The sequence below is a fragment of the Diadema setosum genome, chromosome 11, assembly GCF_964275005.1.
Source record: "Diadema setosum chromosome 11, eeDiaSeto1, whole genome shotgun sequence".
Taxonomy (NCBI): Eukaryota; Metazoa; Echinodermata; class Echinoidea; order Diadematoida; family Diadematidae; genus Diadema; species Diadema setosum.
Genome location: NC_092695.1, coordinates 11,749,933 through 11,763,889, shown reverse-complemented (window position 1 = coordinate 11,763,889; position 13,957 = coordinate 11,749,933). Strand labels below are relative to the sequence as shown.

General features: G+C 40.4%; 1 protein-coding gene across 1 annotated transcript in view; it reads left to right on the top strand.

The window, feature by feature from the left end:
• LOC140235042 (gem-associated protein 5-like) overlaps positions 1–13,957 on the top strand; it is a gene marked incomplete at its 5' end in the record, with an annotated part of 46,050 nt that overhangs the window by 11,357 nt on the left and 20,736 nt on the right. The window contains 6 exons of the mRNA XM_072315080.1: positions 787–979; positions 3,524–3,680; positions 8,866–9,078; positions 10,074–10,159; positions 11,871–11,950; positions 13,693–13,826. Of these exons, the coding sequence (XP_072171181.1) occupies positions 787–979; positions 3,524–3,680; positions 8,866–9,078; positions 10,074–10,159; positions 11,871–11,950; positions 13,693–13,826 (863 nt within the window). The remainder of the gene's footprint in view (positions 1–786; positions 980–3,523; positions 3,681–8,865; positions 9,079–10,073; positions 10,160–11,870; positions 11,951–13,692; positions 13,827–13,957) is intronic.

The window sequence follows — 13,957 nt, the reverse complement described above, 5'->3', positions numbered from 1 at the left end:
CCAACTTGTGAAATTTGCGAAAAAAACCCCCAAAACCCCTGAAATGTATGGCGTATACAATATACAGTATTCAATTTCAGGCTCTATTGTGAGTAGCAATTAGCTGTCTGTAGATGACTTTCAGGCCCTCTCATGCATTCTAAATGGCATTCCAGGTCTTTTGCAGCTGTAACATCTGATATGATGAGATTGATTTTTTTTCTTTCATACAGAGTTTCTTGGCCTTTAAGCTCTTCTGCCATGTAACATTAAGACATTGTGATTATATTGACTGTGACATTTTTATACACAATAAGACAAAAGCTCCGAGGGTGAATGAAGTACTTCCATCACAGAGAATAGCCCTGGCAACTCCAATACCTGGAGTTGCTATGGAAACCTTTGGCTTGCTGGAAAGAGCTATACAACTAATGAAGCCATAATGTATTCCTGCTACAGAAACAAGAACATATGATGAAGTTGAATTGCAAACTCCTTCTGAAGCATTAGAGCATGAAATGTCTTTAAATCTATGATGAATACATTAGCAAGTAGGCCTATAGATAATGAACAAGATTTGAAAAGAGAATCTTGCAGACAGAAAATATGGATATTTTGAAAATAAAAAGGCTTTCCAAAGGCATATTTGCCAGAGTGGAGCTAAAATTGCATGCCAAGTACATTTCAAGTAATGTTGAGAGATGTTGATGTTTGATAGTTAGGTAACCACTCCATAATCCTCAAAACTACATAACTGAAGAAAACCTGATCCTTAATATTTCATGTTTTCATCGCATTCCCAACAAGGGGGCAAGGACAGGACTTTGCGTTTCTGGAGCACCAGCCGAGGCAGACCTGTGAAAGTGGTCAATCTTCCGCCAAGAGGAGGGGGTCAGCGACCTCATGACCGTGGAGATGACCCAGGTCAGAAGTCAAAGGTCTGGGTATCTCTCCACTGGTCCAAGGAGAGACCGCAGCAGTTGATCTCAAGCTCCCATGGGTCAGTTGTTACAATTTATTTTTATGTAGATTTAAACGCAGTGCATACATGTATTTCCTGAAAGTTAATGTACTAGAAATTCGATCTGCTGGCAATTATGGAAAAGAAAAGTTATTTACGAATGGAGCCCTATGTAAAATAATTTTGCCCCAAGCAATACTGATATCAAATCCAGCAATATTAAAAACAGATCAAACGTCATTATTTAAACTATATGCTGATAGAAAGTCTCCACAAGGGATATATTTTTTTTTATAGTAAATGTCTCCATAGTGGAACTTATATGGTAAAAAATTTGTCCACATGGGAGTTGTTATACTGTAATAGCCAAGAAAAAACACTAGTGTTTGACTAGAGCTAGGAATGGTATTATTCATACAAGTCATGCGTATGGCAGAAGCTGTCGTATCGAGCAGCATTGATTTTATTTTTTCCATACACCATGATGCATTACAAGTACAATGCTTGCGGTATTTCAATCAATAAAACCCTCTGAAGTTGTAGCTTCAGAGACATGAACATTCTGAAGAACCCAGTGGCTTTGAAAATGTATTCATAAACAAAGAGCACTTTCATTTCAGGTCAAAAGCACTGTTACATTTTGTTTCAAGAGTTTACCTTTTTGTAAGGTGCATCCTAAACTTTTCTTCCTTAAAAAAAAAAAAAAAAAAAGGTGGGGGGGGGGGAGTTCTACTCAGAACAATGTCTAACCTTTGCTGATCTCAGAATTTAACAGAAATGTTACAGGTATTCTGAATGTTCTGAAGGACATGTTTCTTCCATTAGATTCCTTGTTTCTTTGTATCAAGTTTGGGCCCATTTACACTGGCAAAAGTCAAATGGAAAAAAAAATATCCCTGAGCTTTTTGCTGCCAATGTGAACACCTCCTGTATCAAAGGGCTGGTGGGACTATGTTTCAGTGTTCTTTAGTGCTTACATTTGGCAGCTTGATCCACAAGTTAAGTCCCAGATTTCCACTGATGAGAGCCAACTACCACCCCCCCCCCCCCCCCCGCATCATACTTAGACCCCGTTTACAGTGCGGGGCCGGGCTCGGCCGCGGCTCGGCCACGACTGAGCCCGGCCTCAATTGCGCGGCCGAGCCTCGCAATTTTGTCCGTTCACACTGCTGGGCTCGGCCGCGCTTTTAATTCAAACCTTTCAATATTTTGTCGTAGTGGCGCTCTGCTTGCAAACAAACGCAATTTGGTATAGCCTGGTTTTCAGACGCTTTGCCAACTGGATTCCGTGGCGACAAAGTCGCCGTTCGGGCAAAGGCCTTTGCCGAAGGAAAAATCCTTTGCAGGACAAAACCACCTTAAACTATACTAGTTTTCCACGTTGAGGGGGTTAATATCGTGAATAGCGAAATAGTACGGGCAGAGGGTCTGGAAGCCAGACTAAAATTGGCCGCGCATTTGGCCCAGTTTGCATTTACACCAAGAAGAGGCCAGGCTTGGCCGCGGCTCGGCCGTGGCCGAGACCACCTCCAGAGCGAGGCCAAATGCGAGGCCAATTTTGGCCTCGCATTTGGCCTTTTGCGCGTTTACACTGAAGCGGGGCTAGGCTCGGCCGAGCCTCGCACTGTAAACGGGGTCTTAGGAGGCCGATTCAAATTAATGTTTATCAACGAGCAAACTTATGTGTGTCCCTTTTGAGTGTGGATTCACCTCTAGTATAATGAGCACCTTGACTTGTTTAGTGTATAATTACCTGAAAAGAGCAGTGGCGGATCCAGGAATTCCATAAAGGGGAGGCGCCTTTGCAAAATCAAAGGGGGGGGGGGGGGCACGCATCCCCCCATTTTTTTCTTTTTACTTCTTTTGTTTTGCTCCCCCTTTGGATCCGCCACTGAAAAATGTTACAAATAGTGCATCGCTCTATGGTCTCATCACTTGTAGTTGCTTAGTCTTTATGGCTCCATAACAAAGTGTCCACAGAGTATTGCCATACGCATTTATTTCCAGGTTGTCCGGGTGTCCATAATCAATTTTTGACAATGTAACTTATTCGGACCATTTGAAGAATCAAAATGAAGCTTGTCATGTGCATGTATGAGTGGGTGAAGCTACACCTATCAACTTATGGGTTCGCACACTCAAGGTCCTAGGCCAAAGTCAAACATAAAAATTTCACTATTTCCTTCATATCTCTACAGCGCGTAAAAGTATTTTCATGAAACTTTGTGTATGTATGTATTTCCAGATAGAGATTCTGCAAGGAAAATTTTGGGCCGTGAGGTCAAAGGTCAATAAAAAGTACAAAAATTTCACTGTTTTCCATATCTCTGAAATGGCGCAAAATATATTCATCAGAACTGTTTACATACACATGTATTGCCTAAAATAATCAACGAAATAATCACTTCGTCGACAAAAATTACTGATCTCATAATGAAATAGGCCTCGCGATACTTGGTGCCCCATACAAAACTACGGTCTTTGTCCATGGTTTAAACCATGGACAAAAATTGTACCACCTTCGTGAATTCGAGCCCAAGACTCAATATTTTGTAGAACCATTACATCTTGTGCTTGATGCAGTGGAGATATGGTCCTCTGGGACCTGAGTAGAGCCGGCTCGCCGAGATGGGAGGTGCTAGGGGGAGACGGAGATCAGAGGCATCACCGTGCGGTCTTTGCCGTCCTTGGGTGGGCTGGTGATCCCAATAGAGTGGTTACAACTTCCATGGACAGACAGGTAAGTGGAAACCGTTCAGCACCTGCAGATTTCTAACAGAGTCAACCTCTGCTCACAGAAAGAAACAATGAATGTTGGACGATTGCTAAAGATTAAAATATGCGAAAGATTGAAACATGCAGAGGAGTATGGTACAGATGATGTAAACTGCGTGAAGAAATGCCCATGTATTATATTACCACACCCTATACACTGAAATACATGAATACACACACACACACACCAGAGACTCCAACTCTCCCGCTTTCGATGGAAGATGTACCGCCGAAAACCAATTTTTGCAAAATCTCCCGTTCTTCCGATTGAAATGATCTTTCTCCCGCCCAAACACCTTTTAAAAACCTGGGATTACTTTTTCATATATCCAAGGGGATCCAATGTCGAGCGCACTAAGAACCTCTTTGGTTGAGAGTCAACGCTGTGACCTACGAAGAGCGAGCTATGTATGAATAGATCATAAAACGATGCACAGAAAGTTTGAACACGTGATCGATACAGTGCCTCCGTGCGCTTTTCAATTTTTTCTTGGATGCGTACGTTGCACGCACATCAAGTTGGAGTCTAAGTTTGCTAGAGGATTCAGGTGGGAGAATCTCGTGATCAGAAGTTGCTTGGGGTTGGAGTCTCTGCCACACACACATATTCACATTCCCATGCACACCCCCACATTACATACACATATCAGAGAAGTGGGCAATTTAGTAATTTTCAAGAGGAGCAGCCACTGGTGGTTCAGTTGATTTGAAAGAAGAAATCCACTCCAGAATTGTGTAAATTTCATAAGAAAGAGGAAATATTTTCCCACAGAACAGTGCAAAAATTGTTGAAAATCCGATAAGAAATAAGTAAGTCATGACATTGTGAAATTTCACAATTTTTGTCTCGCCCACCGGAGGTGAAGGCGAGACTAAGGGATCCAAATGGCGTCCGTCCGTCGTCCGTCCGTCGTCCGTAGGCCGTCATCCGTCCGTCGTCCGTCGTCCGTCACAAATGTTAAAGTTTACCTGCAAGACTCTCTTATGATGCATAACTTAGCAACTGTTACAGCAATGGCAGCCACACTTGGGTGATAGAAGCACTAGGGGTATCTTCATGTTATGGTGTTGTTGGAGGTCATGTGATGATGTCAAAGGTCATTTGAGGTCATATATATTAAAGAGTATGTGCAAGACTCTCTTTTCTATGTTAAAGTTTACCTGCAAGACTCTCTTTTGACAAATAACTTCACATAAGTTGCTTGGATTACAACCTAACTTGGGTCATAGATGCACTAGGGGTACCTTCATGTTATGGTGCCATTGGAGGTCACAGGATAAGGTCAAAGGTCATTTGAGGTCATATGTTAAAGTTTACTTGCAAGACTCTCTTATCACATGTAACTCGACACATGTTGCTACAATGGCAATCAAACTTGGGTGATGGATGCACTGGGGGTACCTTCATGTTATGGTGCCGTAAGAGGTCACATGATAAGGTCAAAGGTCGTTTGAGGTCATATGTTAAAGTTTACTTGCAAGACTCTCTTATCACACGTAACTCAGCACATGTTGCTACAATGGCAATCAAACTTGGGTGATGGTAGATGTCTCTTGGGAAGTTGAAGGTTACCACAAGGTCAAAGGTCACAGACAGGGGTCAACAAACTTTTAGAGCCCAATGTTAAGTTTTTAGGGCGCATTTCGTTTATGGCTCATAACTTTTGATCCCTTTGTCCGTTTGTGACCAAACTTGGATTGAAGATGTCCCTTGGGGAGGTGAAGGTCGTCACAAGGTCAAAGGTCACATACAGGGGTCAACAAACTTTTAGGGCCCAATGTTATGTTTTTAGGGCGCGTTTTGATTGTGGCTCATAACTTTTGATCCCTATGTCCCTTTGTGACCAAACTTGGACGGTAGATGTCCCTTGGGGAGTTAAAGGTCATCACAAGGTCAAAGGTCACAAAAAGGGTCAACAAATTTTTAGGGCCCAATGTTAAGTTTTTATGGCGCATTTCGATTATAGCTCATTACTTTTGATCCCTTTGTCCGTTTGTGACCAAACTTGGATGGTAAATGTCCCTTGGGGTGTTGAAGGTCACCACAAGGTCAAAGGTCATAAGCAGGTCAATTAACTTCTGAGAGTTATAAAAAATATTAATTCCTTGTACGCGAATGGGCGAGACACAATTTGGCACTTGCCTTGTTTGAAAAACGCTTCTTGATCAGTCGTTATGAATATTCAAATCAGCAAGTGGATGATGTCCTGCCATCACAATTTCTTATTCATTTCATATGCAGAAATGACAAAAATCTTATATTTCAGCTGTATAAATATAGACCTTGCCTTAATACCACCAAATGAATAAGAACAAATGTTAACTATGACAGATATTGGTATGGGATCATGCTTTTACCTATGTTAGCTGAAAATAACAATTTTTCAGAATTACATATGGTATATAGCATACTTGAAAAATTGTGAGACCATGACATCATCAACTTGCTCATTTAAATATTCATAAGGCCTGGTCAAGAAATTATTTTCGAAAAAACAGTGACATTTCAAAATGTCATATCTTCCTTATTTCTTATCTGACTTTTGTTATTTTTGCCACATTCTGTAGGGATTTTTTTCTCTTCCTTTTAAAGTTTATTTTTTGGGTGGATGTTCACTTTTTAAAGGCATATTGTATTTCTTCCCATTTGATCTGTGAAGTAAGAAATCCCCAGCAAGTCATAATATTACTTTAAATACAATCCCTAATTTCAGTCGCAAAGCTGTAAATGCAGTAAGGAAGAGACACCCATGTGCTCAAATCAGAAATAGTCTATCAGTGCCATTACATTGTCATTTGTCAAATGCCAAGTGTTGGTGGTTTTATGTGTTGAATCACTTACATGTTTGAGGGTGTGCCATGCACATGTTTGCAGAGTATGTTGACATTTAACAGACTCAAAACACAAATATATATGCAGTCATTGCTGGCCACGTGAGGTTCAGCATAATATAAGGTTGGTATTGAAACTGTGCTAACAAGCTTGCCATTTATACACAATTCCATTTAATACACATAGTTCTTTTCTGGGTTGCGGAGCATGGATCAGTGAGATGACATTTTACATTATCTAAAGTTGTGAAGTTAATCAAGAGTGATGTTATGCACTCAAAACACCTTTCAAATGGTCACAGGCCTCACATGTTGATGACTGGTATGCTTTTATTCAGATACTGCTCAAAACATTCAGCTACAATCTATTGACACCACAGTGTGACATTTGAAGTGCTTCAAGTGCTTCACCTTTCATGACGTGAATGTGCTTTTTTGTGTATTTTTTTTTCTCCATGTTCCACGATTTACAAGTAAACCGTAAACATAACAAGTCGTTGAATGTTTGAATTGTCAAATACAATAGATAAGAGAATGAATACATGTGGAATATGAGGAATCTACAAAGAAGCATTGCTCGAAGGGCGTAGATTCCTAGAAGCTAATGTAAAGCGAATTCTTACGTGAAGTGGGGAAAGGACTAATGGGCCAGTCACAAATCAGTTGCGATGCGTCGGCGCTGGGTAAAACCCGGGAAATTTTAACAAAATCTTGAGACAGATCTCACGATTTTGCACCCGTCGGAGGCGCTCTCCGGACGCCTGCGGCTTGTCGCAGATTTTTTAGGCATCGCCACACCCGTCGCGGTCCCTAACTTTGAACTTAAAATTGCAAGATTGCTGGCAAGATTTTTCACCCATTTTTTGCATCCCAGACACAATATCCGATGACCTACGATGCCTTCCGATTAATCAGAGGTGTCCTCCGAATAATCTGAGACTAGTCGCAAGATTCTGTGTGGGATTGGAAATTCAGGTTGAGATTCAATGTCTGCGAGTAGTCTCTGGCGCCCTCCGACTGAATCGGAGGCGCCCTGCGACGATTCGTACGCTTTCTGTGATCGTCTCTGACGATTCGTACGGTGGAATCGTAGTAAATCGCCGTGTATATAAGGGTGCCTCCGACCGGATCGCTAAAAGTTTGAGACGCTCTTGCTGCAGGAGGCTGTGACAGAAGATTTTGAAGATTTTAAAGATGCCAAGGGGAGCTCCAAAAGACGATCGCAGATATCGTCTCCGATCGCCTCCGATGCAATCGGAGGCGATCGGAGGCTAATCCCACGATTTTTCGACAAAACCGGGTCAAAATCCTTGAAAAAATCTCAGACAATGTGACTGCTCCACTTTTATTAGGATTATTGCTAGGATTGTTCAAGGATTCTTTATTTGTGACCCTGCTCCTCAAAACAAACAAAAAGTCGCTAGACATGAATTTTTAGTTAAGACCATATTCTGAAAGAGCAGACTTTAAGCTTTAAAATGATGTATAACTCAAATCAAATGGACTCTCCTAACCTATCTAAATATTGGAAAGAAAGCACAAACTCAGGAAAAGTGTGAACTGAGAAAAGAGGCTCTGAAGTAAAGTGTCTATTCAAGCGCTTAATCTTTACCAAACCGTGCTGGCTGTGCGATGAATGGGACAAAAAACAGGAAGTAAACCACCAGAGTAACAACAATGAAGGGATTATCAGATTAATCTGAAATTAAGCATGCCTCATTAACACATTCTGTCCATAATTAATGCCAAGTTTCAAAGCAGTAGCCCTATCCTTTCAAAAAGTTATTAGAGTTGAAAGTGAAGAGTGTGGACAAGGTTTTTCAGAAATGAAAAAGGGATTCTAAAGACACACCTAATCACACTATTCTACCAAAAATGTTCGAGATAAACTGCTAAAAAAAACACACTTTCCTGCCCGTTTTATGACACCAAATTTTAGCATAATGTAAGAGAAGACCCACTTTTTCAGAAAATATGAAAAAGTCAAGTTCGGCTAGGTTGACCCATTTCACTTATTTTCAGTCCTCACGCAAAATCAGTGTGGGCTACTTTATGTTCGTTTTGAGGTGCACGGTCACATTTTCTACGATGACCCCCGGCCAAAACTAATCCCCGACAGATCGCCGACATTGTGACTGGGCCATTATACATTGAATAAGAAATCAATGGATAAAGAAATGAATGTCTTTTACATCAAGCTACAAAAGAGTGACATGGTCACCCATGTGAGGTACGAGCCTGACACAATGAAGGAAATGCAAATCTTTGAAACCCTTTTGTTTCCTACATCCCCCCTCCCCCATTTTATCAAACTGTAGGTAATTAGCTGGCACCTTCCCTCCAAGAGTGCCGAGTGGAGTCTCCCCACCCTGGGGGGATTCGTCTACTCCATTTCTTCCTCTCCCCTGGACCCCGCCCGACTAGCCCTCGGGGTCGGGGACAACATGATTCGTGTATGGAACACAGGGTCTCGGGGAAAGACTTACGATGTCACCACCCTGTGGCAAGGGATCAAGTCAAAGGTCACTGTGGTACGTCACACATTCTTACATAAAAGTTTTTAGGTTTGACTTCGAAAAACAAAAGGAGGTAGGGGTAAAATAACCTACCTTGCAGATTTCCCAGACCCTGGCCCTGTTTCATAAAGCTGTTCATAAAGTTAGCATGACTTTATGAATGACTGGAATATGAAGTGGCAGTATGTTGTGCCCATTTTTTTCCCCTGAAGTTTTGACAAAGTGCGACAGTATGTCAGTATTTCATCTACATTGGAGCAAAAATACACTTTCAACTAAAAACTTGTAAAAATAATAATCATCTGCAAATTTCATCTTTAGCTATTGAAATTAATAATGATTAGGAAACTCACTTGGCTTGCCATATTTAAGTTGTTCATTAAGTTGTGCGTAACTTACAAACAGCTTTATGAAACAAGGCCCAGGTAATAATCAAACAAAATGTAGATGCACCATTGTGATTGCAATAGCCCAAAATTTGATTTCATTTCATGGTAGCTACAATCATCTGTGTGCCCATGTGTGTGCTTATGTGCACTTATGTTTGTACATACATGTATTATTTGCACAATGCATGTAAGTGTATTTTTGTACCCTTAAGTGCTTGTGCTTGTGTGTGCTCAAACTCTACCAGTAATATTATTCCATATGCCTGGTAAAAAAAACCCTCGCAAAATATGACCTTCCTGCCCCATTTTTTTGTGTGGCTCATAACTCCATTGCAATTTTTTTTTTCCCTTTCTCTTTCTACCTGTGACAGAGTGCCAGTATTTCAGTGTCCTTGTGCATAGAATGCTACATTTATGAACTTGAGCTAGTGGTATATGCTGTTAATATCTTATTTACAATACAGGTAAAAGCTGTCATTTACACTGAATGAAGGACATTATCATTAAACGTAGAGATATTTTTACTAGCATTAAATGTCCATTGTTTCTGTCATTCAGTCATACCATTAGCTAGATCACAATTTATATGCTTCCCATCTTGTTCTGATGATTTCTTGGTAGGTTTGCTGGCATCCATTGAGGGAGAACAGCTTGGCGTATGGCACGGAAGATGGTAGGGTGGGGCTCTACAACTTGTCTGTTCATGGGTGAGTGAGACATACAGGCCCGAATTCACAAAGGTGGTGAAACCACAGTTTAAACCATGGACAAAGACCGTAGTTTTGTATGGGGCGCCAAGTGTCGCATGGCCTATTTCATTACAAAATTAGTCATTTAGTTGATTTTGTTGATGAAATGTTCATTTCGTTACAAAATGTTAAAGGGTGTGTACAGTTCTGGTCGAGGTGAGGATTTAGTTTTTAATGTTTTGCGAGATATTCAGAAACCACTCTATGAGATGTCAAAGAGCATGCAGTTCAAAGGGGTATCAAAAGTTTATTTGATGAAAATCGGCTTTGAAATGGCTGAGATATCCAAAAACAAGGTGAAACAAAGAGATCCTAATAAAGTTGTGGCATGTTAGCACTTTTTTGGATATCTCAGCCATTTGAAAACCAATTTTCATCAAATAAACGTTGAATCCTTCTTAGAATTACATGCTCTTTCATATTTCATACGAGGCTTTTCATTATCTCACTTGGGAATGTTCAAAACATGAATCCCCACCTCACCCAGTACTGTACAGTCCCTTTAATATTACATCAACAAAATGATCATTTCGTTAACGAAAGCATCACTTTCCATCACTAACGACATGGTCTTTTCGTCGACGAAATGACTGATTTCATAATGAAATAGGCCATGCGACACTTGGCACCCCATACAAAACTACCGTCTTTGTCCATGATTTAAACCATGGTTTCAATTGTACCACATTCATGAATTTGGGCCACAGTGTGCCATCTCTTCTCAGCTCTCTCTACTCAATCTCTCTTCACCATATCTCATTAATTATCAGAGGGCACTTTAATACTGCAGTAAAAACAGATAAATAAATAAATAAAAAAAGATGCTCACATGCACTCTTGTTTCTTGTATGTTCAGGGGTCGCACTTAACTTTTTTTTTAACTAGCCAGGCGGACTACTTAGAATCAATTTTAACACTGAAGCAATATTTTGGCTAGCCAGACGGACTAGTAACTTCAGAATTTTATGATTTTTAGCTAGTCCGACGTGATTTTGGGTGGCCAATGGCCAGCGGACCATCGCCAATTTCGAACCCTGATGTTAGGATTCTTGTTTCTCTGAAATCTAGCCATGTGGTTTTTACCTATCTGAATGATATGATTGTCAGCATCACTTTCTTTATTTGTCAGTCTTTTATAAGTAATGATGAATTCATCTTGTGAATAGATTGTGACTGTTCATTATAATTCTCTTTTTCTGCATGGGCATATCAGTTTGCTTGTTGCATTATGAACTAAGAAGCGGAGGGAAAATTGAAGACTTTTTTTTTTTTTAGAATTATGTGTCTATTATGGTAGTAGTTATTGTATTGAAGTGATCATGCCCCTGAATTTCTTATAGTCTGATTTTGTTTCCTTCAAATATGTTTTTTGGATTGTTGCTGGAAAAGGAAAAAATATGGTGACAGGATACAGATGCATAGATTTATCATGCAAAGCCTTTGGTGAATAATTTCACTTTCGGTCAGAATGCTAGATTCCATGTGTCAAACCCTGGGACTGTGATGATTGTGTATGCAGTCATTTATGCTACAGCCATTGTTGAGGATGGAAGGAAGAAATTTACCATAAAAAATGAGACATTTCTTAGCAAAGGATGTAAGATGCAAGAATCCTTCTCGGACAGTACTGTGATAAATTTTTATTATCCCTCATTCTGTCTTATCTCAGCAAACCTCCCCAAGCATCATGGACGTACCACAAGAAGACAGTGTACTCGTTGTCATGGGGACCGCCGTGTCCCGCACCAGGTTTGTTTTTCTCCATGGTACGGGAGATGATCCCAAGTTTTGATATTCTGTTGTTTGAGCATATAAATATTTGATAGTCTTAATGCTGTGCAGAGGGTGCCAACATATCCGTGGCCCGCACCAGGTTTGTTTTTCTTCATGGTACGGGAGATGATCCCAAGTTTTGATATTCTGTTGTTTGAGCATATAAATATTTGATAGTCTTAATGCTGCGCAGAGGGTGCCAACATATACCAAAGTAATCCACAGCACAGATGGAGGAAGCGGTTAATTTTTGAAGATTTTGATGTGTACTGCAACTGAGCACATACAGTGCATTGCTGTAGCACACACTGTAAGCTTTGAATATAAGGGCAAATAACAACATTCACAGCATTACACAGAAATGAGAATTGAATCGCTGGTTTGTAAGTGTGTTTGTTTGTTTGTTTGTGATGAGACAAACTTCTCTGGAACAGGAGTGCCGTGTAATTACAAAACCAAGTATCATTTCTGTCACCGTTTGCTCTGTCATGCTGAGATGTTTGTAGCTGTTTTTATCAAGGAAACAAATTACTGTTACAGTTGAACCTCTCTTATCCGGCCTCCCTTTATCCGGATCTCTCTATTATACGGACGCAATCTCGCCGTGATTTTTTTTTTTTTTTTTTTATAATTACGGGAGGAAGGGGGATTCCCAACTCCTTGAGAACTCCTACACAAACACACATGAATTACATGTTACTTCCAACATTAACATACACCTCTATTTTGGGGTCTGTTACTGAGTGTAACAATGAAAAGGTTGCAGTATACACATTACTACGTGTGGTACTACAATGGGCTACATCAGTAGGACCTACATGTGTATGTATATGTACATGTATAAAGCATTGAGTCTCCCGTATCCGGCCAAATCCCTTATCCGGATGAGCCCTGGTCCCGACTTGTCCGGATACGAGAGGTTTAACTGTATTATTCTTATTTTTTTCATCCAGACTAAAAACTTTGTCTTTAATACCACTCCCAATCTAACAGAGCGAGAACATCTATTCTGGACAATTTAGGTTTAAAGTATTTATCAGAAGAACAAGTGGAAGAATCATCTAGAGTGGTTTCATCACACACACACAACACACACATACACACACAACACACACAATGACATAGACATAATATTTTTGTTATTATTGTCAGGCATTTAGATATGTTATACACAGTACAACTATATCACAGTGCTTACAAAAAGATATGTTTAATATTGAACACTTTTATTAAAGTCTGTATTGAACTCAAAAATATGTTTGTGAAATATCGATAACTTGCTGGCACCTCATTGGATAACACTTGGCAACAGCTCACTTGCCCATATGCAGCTTTGAAAGTTGAGACAGGGCATATTTTACATGCTGTGCTATTCACTGTGACTGTGGCCTGTGTGTCAGATCAGAAATGTTATGCAGAACTTGGCACACAATGACGTCTAATGAATGGGGTGGCGGTGGGTCGGGAAGTGGAGGGGAACTCTGGAAAACAGTGTAAATGCCGCCCTTTATTGTTCCAATTCAGCTGGCAATTAGGTAATTTTTTACTCTTTAGGTAATTTTTTTTTGAACATCAAAAGCAAGGAATCTGCTATAAACATGAGTATACCTCACATTGAAGATTTGACAGTACCTAAGTGGTTTGGCCAGAGAGTGTCCAGGGGTAATACTCTGTATCTACAATAAAGGTATCGTGCATGTCTACTGTCTCGTGGACAGATCGAGACCACAGTCCATCCCACCACCTATACAGCTGCGGAGGAGATGGGATGATCTACCAGCATGACCCCACCAAGCTGGATCAGGAAGCCTCCAATGTCAATGCCCTCATCAAGCGCACCAACAACCTCCAGGTAAAGGACACCTGCTCCCGAGATGCAGATACTTGTGGTTATTTTTTCTTACAGAATTCTCAATGACAGGCTGTTAGCTGACTGTCTCCATATGTTTTTGTCTACAATTTAAATGTGTTGCAACATTTTGT